This window comes from Lissotriton vulgaris, chromosome 3_1, assembly GCF_964263255.1.
Source record: "Lissotriton vulgaris chromosome 3_1, aLisVul1.2, whole genome shotgun sequence".
In the NCBI taxonomy this organism is placed as follows: domain Eukaryota; kingdom Metazoa; phylum Chordata; class Amphibia; order Caudata; family Salamandridae; genus Lissotriton; species Lissotriton vulgaris.
The window spans coordinates 497,078,028-497,091,836 of NC_141689.1; the positions used below are offsets into that span (position 1 = coordinate 497,078,028).

The 13,809-nt window shown below is 44.3% G+C and overlaps 1 protein-coding gene across 1 annotated transcript in view; it reads left to right on the forward strand.

Annotated features, from left to right (window-relative positions):
* Positions 1-13,809, forward strand: part of ARSB (arylsulfatase B) — a 268,316-nt gene that overhangs the window by 25,464 nt on the left and 229,043 nt on the right. Inside the window, exon 2 of the mRNA XM_086960741.1 lies at positions 2,513-2,699. Coding sequence (XP_086816867.1) covers positions 2,513-2,699 — 187 coding nt within the window. The remainder of the gene's footprint in view (positions 1-2,512; positions 2,700-13,809) is intronic.

Below are 13,809 nucleotides of genomic sequence, written 5' to 3' on the forward strand. Positions count from 1 at the left end.
TGCTCTACAGCTTGTGGGGGAGGGGCACAGCTGCACTCACTGTTCGGCGGGGTGCATGCTCCTCGCGTTGTGCCGGTCAGTTGTATTTCCTCACCCCGGCATTCTGTTGTAGCAGGTCCGCTTCTTTATGCCGCCATGTCTCTGCCCCCTTTCTGCGTTGGCGGGCACTTCACCCGCTTCTCCTCTGCCGCACTCCTTATCTGGCCTTTCCGCGGTACGCGCGTCATCATCGTGCTGTGTAGTGGGGGCCAGACGTGGGTGTGTCCGCTTCCCCCCAGCCCCATCGCCAATTTGAAGGAGGCCTTGGGGTCAATGAGAGGCAGACAGGGGTTGGGTTCTATAAGTATTTTATTTATATATTTAGGGAGCGCCGGGACCAGCACCAGCCCCCAGTTGGCTGGGCAACCAATGGCCAACATGGCCGCTCGCGCTCGCAGCGTTCCCTGCCGTGACGCGGCAGGAAAAATAGAGCGTTACTCTACAGGCATACCCTTAGTTATTATGCAGGAGTAAAAAAAGCCCTCTGCCAGCTTTTCAATTAAGTGTACTTTGTTCACAATTGTCTATTCACAAATCACATATTTAGCAAATGGTTAACCAATTTTCTCCAGGAGATGAGTAAAGTGTCCGGTGTGGAAAACACCGGACCAGTGGGGCATACATTTCAAACAAAGCCTCTGTACCGGTAGCAACTGCACTGTAATAAGAAAGAACAATGGATATTCAGTCCTGTTTCTTTGGCCATGGATCTTCCGGCAGTATTATGGCTCTTACTTCCAGTTTTCTGTGAAACCCTGGGAAACAGAGACCTGGTCCACCACCACCTCTGCAACCTCAATCAAGGAGGATAACTCCTCTCCCTCTACTGAGTTTTCTCTCTCCAAGAAGTTCCTCCTCAAGAGTGACCTTCACTTCTGGGTGTCTCAGAAGCGGATACTTTATTATGACTAAATTAAATCACCTGGGTAGGGAGTAGGTGGGGAGTGGTTAATACAATCCTGAAATGCCTTGTGAATTGTGTATACTCACAAACTTCAATGTTTGTAGGTATTCACTACCTTCTCTCTGCCCTTTGCCTACCCCAGAAAAGATAAGACATTTTTTAGAATGGGTATACATCCTGGGTATTGCCAGGGCAGCTCTACAACCCATCTCCAATTTTCTTAAAACAGGTCATCAGGCCCCCCGGACCAAACTGAGTCTCGACCTCTACATCATGCTTAATTGGAACATAGCACTGGTTAGGGTAGATGAATGCACCTGATACACCGAGGTGGGATGGTAGCCACCTCCTCCGTAGAAACAGTGATTCTCAAACTCAAGAAGATTTTGGCGACCCATGAACCCATGAGACCCTCGTGAAAACAAAACACTCCAAGGCCCTTTTCCAGAGACAAGGGATTTAAGCAGTATCTAGACTTACTAGGTACTAAACACTTAGAGCCATAAAAAAGTAATAGGGCTTGTCGCTGAATACAAAAATAGAGATATCGGTAGATCAATAGATCCAAATCTAAGAGTAGTTGGCCACTACAAACTTCTCGAACAAGGGGTACATTGCTTCACCTTAAGGCCAACTGGAGAAAGAACAAATGAACGAGAGACAGGCCGACAAAGAAAAAAATATATTTGAGACCGTGAACCCGACCATTACTCAGGAGGCAAATTCAGAATGCTGTTTGAGACGATCATGGCTGTGCAGGACATGATTATGGTGGCAGTCCTCCCTGATGTTATTGCCATTAGAAATGTGTCAACAGTAGCGAAGTTCAGAAAAAAACATAGGAACATGGTGACGAACCATAAGCATTGTCAAAGACACTTTGGAATTGGGTAGAGTAATGAGAGAACTTGAGGTAGCTTTGTAGGCTGTGGAAAGTCCACTTCTCACATTGGTGACATCCAGTGCGTAGCACTCCCTGCGAGTGTGCCCATGAGCAAACACCTTCCTCAGTGTGATGACTATATGCTGCTCTGGTTAGGGGGTTCTAATAAGATCTGTGTAAACTGAAGAACTCTGCAGTGTGAAACACAAACTGAACAGGGGCAGCTTATAACCTTTATTGTTTATTTGTTATCATTCCAGTATGGATAGTATGTAACAAAATCCCTTTAAGATGGACTGTGTGAAGACTGATGTGGCATCTTGCAGGCACATGAGGTGTCAGGCAAATGCATCATAAGCTAAATCTACCCTGCAAATGTGATTACTTTCAGACCCCCTTTATTAAGTTCCTGATCTCTGCTTTTCCAGTTCTATCATCTTCCACCCAATGCCTGCAGCTGTTCCCTTAGAGGAAAGGCCACCTTCCATATAATAAATTCCTTTATTACTTGAGGTAAAAACAATCCCCTTTCCACAGAATATTCACAAGCATAATCTGAAAGGACCTTTATTTCCAATGCACTTTATTATTCTAATTTGGCATAATTTATAAAAATGTTGGCAAAAAGAACTGTGTTAAAATGTGTAACCGTGCATTTGGTAATGGATTGACTCTCTTTTACCTAGATTCACACTGGCTTACAGCATGATCTCATCTGGCCTTGCCAGCCTCACTGCATCCCACTGGATGAGAAACTTTTACCGGAAATGCTCAAGGAAGCAGGTTATGCTACACACATGGTGGGGAAGTGGCATCTTGGCATGTACAGAAAAGACTGTCTACCAACCCGAAGAGGATTCGATAGCTATTTCGGTAACTGGTATAAGATACATTTTAATGGCATTAACTTACTAGTACTTTCTTATTACATATTTAGTATTATGTGTATGCTTTCCCAACTGTCTTTAGTGCAAGCTGCATTATTAGATTAGAATCAGATCTATACACGGTAATCTCGCAGTAACTGTGACCACAAACTCTATTTCTTTAGAAGACAAATATATATCTTTTCGCAAGTTGTAGCAAATGAGGTATGGAAAAGTTATACCAACATTCTATAATGCATTTCTAAGATGACATTTAGAATACTGTTGTAGGCATTCTTGTCTGTAGTCCCTGGTGCATAGAAGGTCAATCACACCACCGTTGTCTGCTGGTTTAATTGTAACTTCAGGATCATTAGTAACATTTGTAATGATCGACATTTCTTTGTTTGAACGATAGAAGAAAGGAAGTTTGTGGTTCCTAGCCGCCTTCTCAAAATCTTTCAACACTCTTTGTTCAAAGGTATGCACTTCTGAAGGGATGTTCTGAGGTGAATGCGTGAATGTACACTTGTTCAATCTTGTATCCAGTGGCACCCGTCTCCTCAATAGAATCAATTGAAATCTTGGGTCGGATCTTCCCAAAGAAGCCTGCTAGCTCTGTGCAGTTCTCAACTTCTTCCCTGTGATTGGTGGTTTCAAAACCCAGACCTTTGTTAAGGATGTGAAATTCCTTTTGTGTTAGGATCCTGGCGCTAAGATTGACTGCTAGTTGGTCTAGTGACAGGTCATGGCTTGATAAACCGTAGTGCAGCTCTTTGTTTGTTGTGGTGAAGGTGGAGGGCTCTGTGGTGATGGGCATCAGGCCCACATGATGAGAGTAACCGACACAGACACAGGGTAGTGAGCTACAGTAACTGGCCACAAGCACGTGCACCCTCGGCCTTTTATTGACGGGGCTAGGTCACTCGTGGCACCCGTGATGGATGAGTGTGGGGGTGCAGTGTGTCCAGCTCTCGAGGGAGTGGCTGGCATGACAGCTTCCTGCGGAACACTAGAACGTGTCCCGCAGGACACTACAGGCTCCAGTGTGCCTTCTGGGTGTTCCAACTCCTTCTTCTTGCCTTTCTTCGTCCCCTTCCTAGTAAAGGAGTCTAAGTAGATGCAGGTGTAAAAACATTGCCTTGAAAAGGGCAAAGGATAGGGCCAAGGGTGTGGATGCGATCATGGCATCTGAGAGCCATATCTATGTGCTGGAGGTTGTAAAGTCTGGAACATTGGTGGTTGCTAATGGCCTGAATCTGATTCTTCACTGCTGCCACTTCAGTCCTCAGAATCAGAGGTACCTGGCTTCCAATTGAAGATACTTCATGAAAACATGCTGGTATACTGCCAGCCATTTCTTTGACTAGGATTGTATATCGCAGCCTAATAACCATTGTTTTTCCCCAATATCTTTTTTTCCATCTTATTAGTCAACAGTTTTTCCCTATATTTTATTCCTGGGGGTTATATAGGTTGCTCATGCTTTGTTTGAAGTTGCGGTGACACTCCAACTCACCATGGGTAAGAACTTTGTATTCATCCCAATACTTGGAAACTGTGTGCTGTGGGTACTGGCCACCTATACTGTGTGGTACACCTTTATTTATGACACCACAAGTTCAGGTCTGATCCTGTGGCTGGCTGGACTCCTCACTTCCTTCACCAATTCATGCTATATGTTATAATTATGTTTGTGTTTTCTGTTTCTTGAAATGCACAGGTTTCAGAGTTTGTGAACTTTCATGAAAACCTATTTGCCCCTGTTTGGGAATATTTATGTATTGTTTTGGTTATGTCTCTTCTCTCAATTATTAAGTGTCACCAGCAGAGACAAGGCTGGCCCTAATGAATGCCTCTGCACCTCATGTTCTAGGGTGCTCCTTAGGCAGAACCATGATGACCTCACTTATCAGGTCGAATTAACCCCTCTTCCTTTTTACTTTTGACCCACTGTGGACAATAATAAAACCAAGGGTCTACCAGGTGGTAGTTTTAGTAGTTATTTGTTTCTCCTCTGCATGCTTCACACCCAGTAGACACCCTTCACCGACCCTCATAAAGGATCCTCTCCTGATTCGCTTACATCTCAAGAGCACTTATCTTAAGAGGGTTGTAGCCCACCCTGGCCCCCAATTACAATTATCTCAGTGTTCAGATGTCAACAACATATTGTAGTCATACCAAATAGGCTTCATTTTTTTAAACAATCTTTTTATTCACAATTTTAACATAATATGCACAACCCCCTCCACCCCACCCCCCACCCCCAAGACCAAGATCATACCATAAACAAAAAAGACTTATTACATTCATAGATCTGAAATTAATCCATTATAGTTCGTTAAACACATACGGAGGCAAAGACAAAATCATGGTAGATACATGGCAATCTATATATGTCTCTGAATCCACTGCAAGAGCGGTACCCAGATCCGCATACCCCTTATTCTTTTGTTGGAGCCTTTGTTTTTATAGATTGCAACCTCAAGACTGCAGGTCACAAGTCGCCTAGCCCTCCATTGTAGGAAGGCAGGTGGATTAGGATCTAGCCAGGCTGAGGCAATACAGAGTCGTAGTATTGCCATGCCACAAAAATCAATCCCTGTATGTTTGTCTGCCGCCCACAGTTCGATACACCCAGCATAATTTCCTCGGTTGAGACTTCTACTCTTATTTGGCATACTTCTGATAAAAATTCAGATATATCTTTGATCAAAAAATTGAGCGTGTTACAAGTAGCAAACATATGTATAATGTCAGCCCCGAAAAATGCACAACGCGGGCATGTAGTTCACTTCCCTGTCCCCCATTTGGCGATTTTCTTCGGTGTATAATACAGGGAAAAGAATGTTTTTATAGAATTGTGCTTGTAGCTTTATGGACATTAGCGATGTTAGGGCTAAATCATAGGCCCGGCGAGGTATTGTAGTATGAACTCCCAGCTTGACCTGCCAAACAGAAGACTGTTTGTCCATATCATCTGGAAAAGCTGAATTCAGGGTTTTAATATATTTCCCCAATCCTGGGTGTGGTTTTTTAGGTCTCGCCTGTCGATGCGCATGCGCATCGAGCTTGCGAGACTATGGGGGCTTATCCACTCTTTAACCAACTTGCAAGGAATCGTGGCGATTCCTTGCAGTGCACGAGAAATTTAAGCTCAATGCGCATGCGCATTGAGCTTAAAAGCGCGTGCACATGCCCCCAGCCGCCTGCCTTGCCTACTCTCTCTCTCACAGCCTCCCCCAGCTCCGCCCCATCACTTCTTGATTGCACGGCCGCTAGGCCGTGCCTCCCCTACTCTCCTCCCCCCTCCTCCTACTCTCCTCCCCTGCCTGCCGTGTCGCACCTCTCTCCTCTCCCCGCTCCGCCCCCTCCCCTGCCCGCCGTGTTACGGTCTTTGCAGCTCCCCAGCCATATGTTGCTTTGTTTTCGCTGCTTTACACGATAAGATCAAAGAGCTGTGAATAACGCGAAGAAAAACGCGTCGTGTTCTCATAGTAACGTTTTCCGGATTTGACGTTTTTCCGCCAATCAAAAAGCATATTAGACCTCCACCAACGCTTGTATAAAGGCGGAAGAAGTCGCTGAACTGCGCCCTTCTTCGCAAATATAAACAATGTGGACAATATAACCTTTAAAACATTCAATGATATGGGTAATAAATTCTTTGTTGTTGTGTCGCCCCACATCCGACTCTCACCGCACCGACGCCACCTCGCCTCAGACGGCCCCCCCCCTCATCCGCACGTCGCATTTCTCCTCCCCCCTCGCCCCCTCCCCTGCCCGCCGTGTCGCATTTCTCCTCCCCCCTCCCCTTATCTTCCTTCCCTCCGTCTTGTTAACAGTTTGATACCATAACACGGATTCATTTCGCCACGCAGCTTGCATGATTGCAAACGGCCATACCATAACACGGAGTCATTTTGCCACGCAGCTTGCATGATTGCAAACGGCCATTCTTTCAATGTGGTACAAAAATGTAAACATATTTTTTCTCTTTTCTGTTGCTGGTTAAAGGTTTAAAACAAATCGTATGACGTGTTCCCAAAATGAAATAAATAATAAAAAAACACCCGCACTAAAAGCCTCTCTTATTTGTGCACTAGTTAATGCTAGAATCCCCCCTTGTTCCTGCATACATGTGGCAATCTGATCCCCCTCCCCTCCCCCAGCGATCTGCTCTCTCCAAGCATTGACAGCCTACAGACGGGTCAGGCCAGACGATCACTAAGAGGGTGGAGAATCCCGGACCGAACTAGTTTCAATTTACAGAGCAAACAACTTTTTTTTTACGGCAATTGCTTTGCCAGAGGCTGTTGCCCATTATTTAATAAATCCATTAGATTTTTCCAACACTCTTAGCAATATCTAGGTGAACTTGCACGTTATCGCTTCAGCAAATTGCTCATAAAAATCAATAAAACGAATTGTAAATAAATATACATTAGTGCATGTTTTTTTGGGGCAAATAAAACCGCGCCATGTCGACAGCAGCGTCTGTCTTCAGCACTGAGGGCCATGCTGTTAGTACACGTACTGAGTATCCCCTGAGAATAAACCTCACTTCCTGTAATGGACAATGTTATTTTGCATTGAGACTGCAGATGGCTTGTTGGTGAGGGAAAGAGGGTTTGCTTTCACTTTACATGAACCTGTGTGTGTAAAGCCGGCCTAGGCATTAATAAACCATCACGTGCCCCATCTATACCCAGGACCACTGGAATTATGCGATTTTGAAGCCATGGCAGTTCCCGCGTTACTTTGGACTTGCCGTATTTACCACATAATCGGTCATCTGCTATCTAATGCGGCGATTTCAGACAAAAAGTGTGGATCAAAAGTAACAAAAAAAGTTGCAACACCCTCACTCACCCTCACCCTCACCCACCCTCAACCCCTCATCCTCACTCACCCTCACCCTCAACCCCTCAGCCTCACCCTCACTCACCCTCACCCTCACTCACCCTCAACCCCTCACCCTCACTCACCCTCAACCCTTCACCCTCACTCACCCTCAACCCCTCACCCTCAACCCCTCACCCTCGACCTCAACCCCTCACTTACCCTCACTCACCCTCACTCACCCTCACTCACCCTCACTCACCCTCACTCACCCTCAACCCCTCACCCTCACTCACCCTCAACCCCTCACTCACCCTCACCCTCACTCACCCTCACTCAGCGCAACCACAGCATCTTCACTAAATATATTTAATAAACTTTAAGCTATTGGCAATATAAAATAAAATCCATTTTATTTACGTATTAATTATTAATTGTTTTTTAAAGCCATTGTTTTTTTTATATCAATACATATAAGTCACATATAAGTCCCGTTAATACAAAACATGTTGCTTTACAAATGCTAGAGGTGTCACATTTACAAAAATTATAACTATTGGCTTTGTAAAGAAGAAAGCTATTAATTTAGCTATTTAGAAAAAACAACACATAAATAAAAAACAAAAAAATAAATAACACCTATAGCTCTAACTTTCCTATTGCACCACTCATCACCAGTACAGAACAACACATCACAACAACAGCATTACTAAGCACCACACTAACATCACTCAGCAACACACCAACATCACTCTACACCACCACAACAGCATCATTCATCTACAAAAGACTATCACACTACAACCACACACAAACACTTACCACCACAGCACCACTCATCACCACTACAGCATTACTCAGCAGACAAACGTCATACAATCAAAACATGTACGCTTTTAACAGGCACACACACCAACAGCTATCAATGGACGCTTTCACCAGGCGTACACACACAACAGTCATCAGTACTGCAGTAGTATGTATGAATGAGACTGTTGGTGTGCTAAATACGGCTGTGGTGGTGCAGAGTGATGCTGTGTTGTTGCTCAATGGTACTGTAGGGGTGCAGAATGATAAGGTGGTATTGCTGCGTGTTGCATTGGTGGACATCAGTGATGCCGTTGTTGGGAGAAGTGCAACTGTTGTGGTGCTGAGTTATGCTGTGGTGGTAATCATTAAACACCAACACAGCACCACTCATCACCAGCACAGAACAACACATCACAACAACAGCATTACTAAGCGCCACACTAACATCACTCAGCAACACACAAACATCACTCTACACCACCACAACAGCATCATTCAACAACAACACACTATCACACTACAACCACACACAAACACTTACCACCACAGCACCACTCATCACCACTACAGCATTACTCTGCAGACAAACGTCATACAATCAAAACATGTACGCTTTTAACAGGCACACACACCAACAGCTATCAATGGACGCTTTCACCAGGCGTACACACACAACAGTCATCAGTACTGCAGTAGTATGTATGAATGAGACTGTTGGTGTGCTAAATACGGCTGTGGTGGTGCAGAGTGATGCTGTGTTGTTGCTCAATGGTACTGTGGGGGTGCAGAATGATAAGGTGGTATTGCTGCGTGCTGCATTGGTGGACATCAGTGATGCCGTTGTTGGGAGAAGTGCAACTGTTGTGGTGCTGAGTTATGCTGTGGTGGTAATCATTGAACACCAACACAGCACCACTCATCACCAGCACAGAACAACACATCACAACAACAGCATTACTAAGCGCCACACTAACATCACTCAGCAACACACAAACATCACTCTACACCACCACAACAGCATCATTCAACAACACACTATCACACTACAACCACACACAAACACTTACCACCACAGCACCACTCATCACCACTACAGCATTACTCAGCAGACAAACGTCATACAATCAAAACATGTACGCTTTTAACAGGCACACACACCAACAGCTATCAATGGACGCTTTCACCAGGCGTACATACACAACAGTCATCAGTGCATCCTTTCACCAGGCATACACCCACACAAACAGGCATCAGTCCACGCTTTCAACAGTCACACACACCACCGGCCGTAAGTGCACGCTTTCTAACCATTTTTTAACGTAGCACACACAATTACAGCTATACAAGCATGCTTTGGTGCTGTACAGTACTGCAGTAGTATGTATCAATGAGACTGTGGGTGTGCTAAATACGGCTCTAGTGGGGCAGAGTGATGATCTGATGTTGCTCAATGGTACAGTGGGGGTGCAGAATGATAATGTGCTATTGCTGCGTGTTGCATTAATGGACCTCAGTGATGCCGTTGTTAGGATCAGTGCTACTGTTGTGGTGCAGAGTTATACTGTGGTGGTAATCATTGGACAACACTCTACAACGACACTGCACCACTCATCCCCAACACTCATCAGCACTACAACATTACTCAACAGACAAACGTCACAGAAACAGAACATAAACAGTGCATACATACTACTAATAAAAATACTTCAATGTGAACAACAAAAGGACAATGCAAAGCGGCGAAACAAAACACGTACGGCGAAACGCAAAACAAAAATAGCCAACAGCAACATAAAAATATTTTTTTACAGGAGGCGAGTTCAGACGGAAGTACACTACAGGACCCGCATACCAAAACGACACGCGCAAACATAACTCAATGCATGGCAAAAAAACGAACTAAATAGCAGCCATAGATAACATGAAAAAACACACTCTTAAGAAAGGAGCCGGACAGAAACCAAGTGCGAGCGAAGCAAGACCCCAAACAATAATTAGATTCATATCACAAAAAGCAAATTCATAGACAAAAGTGTAACAACTCACAAAGGCACTCTTTAATAATATGAACATAAAATAGTAATTACCTGTCGATCGTAGCAGCTCATTCACTGAAATGTAGAGAAAAAAAAACAACACACAAAGAGAACATAAACAGTGCATACATAATACGTTTAACTAAAACAATAAAAAAACAAAAAGGCCAAAGCATAGCAGCGAAACAAGTCACATACGGGTCAAAACCACACAAAAAACAAGCCAAGTCGGAGAAAAAATAAACATCAGAGTGCGAGCTCAGGCGAAACGAAACTACAGGAACTGCATACCAGGAAGACACTAGCAAACATTAGTCAATGCATGGCGAACAATCAACTTAAAGACGAGCCAGTAATAGCATAAATAACAAGAAAAATGCCAGCCACAAGGCAAGTGCGACCGAAATAATTGGAAAATCCAAAATTACATTACATTCACAGAAATAAAAACTTATACAATTTTAAGGACCAAATAACAAAGTCACTCTTTATATATATTTTTACTAAAACACCCTCAACCTCACTCACCCTCACCCACCCTCAACTCCTCATCCTCACTCACCCTCACCCACCCTCAACCCCTCACCCTCACTCACCCTCAACCCCTCACCCTCACTCACACTCACCCTCACTCACCCTCACCCTCACTCACCCTCAACCTCACTCACCCTCAACCTCACTCAACCTCACCCACCCTCAACTCCTCATCCTCACTCACCCTCACCCTCACTCACCTTCAAACCCTCGCCCTCACTCACCCTCAACCCCTCACCCTCACTCACCCTCACCCTCACTCACCCTCAACCCCTCACCCTCAATCACTCACCCTCACTCACCCTCAACCCCTCACCCTCACTCACCCTCAACCCCTCACCCTCACTCACCCTCAACCCCTCACCCTCACTCACCCTCAACCCCTCACCCACACCATCACTCACCCTCACTCACCCTCACTCACCCTCAACCCCTCACCCTCACTCACCCTCACTCACCCTCAACCCCTCACACTCAACCCCTCACCCTCACCCTCACTCACCCTCACAACACATATTGTGTTACAATAGGTGTCACATTTGCAAAAGATAAAACTATTGGCATTGTAAATAACAAAGCTATTAATTCGCTATTTTCAAAACAAGCACATAAATAAAAAATTTGACCTTTACAATACCAATAGCTCAAACTTTCATAATGCGAGACATATTGCATTGCTGTGCTTCTCTCCCCTGCTGCACTCTCCTGCTCTCTAAAGATGTGGCCTAACGACAAGAGCTGCCACCTAAGTCACGTAAATACAAAACATGTTGCATTCCAAATGCTATAAGTGTCACATTCGCGAAAGTTATAACTATTGCCATTGTAAATGACAAAGCCATCAATTTAGCAATTTTAAAAACCAACAAATACATAAAAAATGTCATTTACAAGACAAATAAATCAAACTTTTCTAATGCAAGACCTATTTCATACAAACATTCACGGATCAAGGGGACTTTCACACACACACTCTATTACGTCTCCTTGGGTTGCATTTTGACGCACACACAACACACAACACATACTAAATTACACGCACACACAACAACAACAAAAAATGACACCAAGTTCGAGGCACAAGAGGGATGGCTAGCTTTACTTTCAAAAGACTTGTGTCAAAACAAATACAAAAAATTAAAAAAAACACATTCAGCTGGCCTACTATTTCCCCACATCCCTCTACAGCGTGATACCATCACACTCCCACAACCTCCATCACGCACCATCACTCAGCAACACACCCTCACTCACAACCTCAACAGCCTCTCCCTCACACACACTCAATCACCCTCACCCACTCACCATCACACACCATAACTCAACAACACCCCCAAACACTCCCACCCCCTCACACCCCCTCACCCTCACAAACACTCACCCTCACCCACAGTCACACACTCAACCTTCAAACTCGCACACCCTCACTCACCTTGACACCCTCACAACACTCAGCCTCACTCACGCTCAAACTATCACCTTCACTCACCCACACCTATCATCACACACTATCACATACCATTACCCTCACATTCACACACCCTCACACCATCACCCTCACACCCACACTCATTCTCGCACCGTCACCCTCACTCACCCTCACACAACATCACACACCCTCACACCCCCTAAAAATCACATCCAATCACCCTCACACCGTCCAAGTCCACCCTCACAACCCTCAAAACCTCACTCATACTCACATTGTCACCCTCACTCACCCTCACACACCATCACACACACTCACACCCCCTGACCCTCACATCCACTCACCCTCACACCGTCAAATACAACACTCCTACTACACCATAAAAGTACAATACCACACTACAACTCTACACTCCAACTACAACTCCACCCTCAAACTCCACACAAAAATAACGTTAGTCAACATTTACACCCACCCCCTCATCCTCACACACAAACTCACAACACTCACACCATCACTCATACTAAAACAGTCACCCTCAATCACTCTCACACACCATCACGCACCCTCAAACACCCAAAGACTCACATCCAATAACCCTCACACTCACACAGTCCAAGTCCACCCTCCAACTACACCCTATACCTACAATACCACCCTACAACTCTACACTCCAACTACAACTCTACTCTCCAAATTCACACATAAATAACGTAAGGCAACATTTATTTTAATATGTAAAATTCAGATTACACACTTGTAGCTATTAAAACATTCAAACTTAATGCAACGCAAGGACAGTGCAGCAATTAATACACAAAAATAAAAAAAGGGATTGTAAAATACAACAGTTCTTTCACAAAGATCATAAATGCACACAAAATAGACAAACATATAAATACACAGCAAAAAATACAACAATTTTTAAGTGGACAAAGTGAGCTAAAGGGAAAAAATTCACAACAGAAAGCACTTACTAAAGTAAGGGGAAATAAACAAGTAAACAATGCCAGAAAACATCAAAAACACAAAAAAATGCGTCATCACAAAAGCACAAGACTCTGGTGTTGCTCTGACTGATGCTGCTGTTGCACAAAGTGTTTTTGGTGGTGCTAAGTGCACAACCACAGGAACACCGTACACCACAACAGCATCAAAAAACATCAAAAGAGCACTACTCAACAACACAACAACCAACGCCCATTGCCCACGCAGCTGTTCCCAAAAAATTAGGGAACTACTGAAAATACAAAAACATCCTAAGACGTCTACCCTTATGCCCATAAATTACAAGCAACACCCTTATTCTCACTATTGCATACATCAAAGATATTTCACATACACATTCTAATCTAACACATACTAAGCTACAAAACATGTTTGGGGAAGAAAATAGACTGCATACAGTACTACAAATTTACACATACTATGGCAAACTACAAAAGGCTCACATGCACTCACCC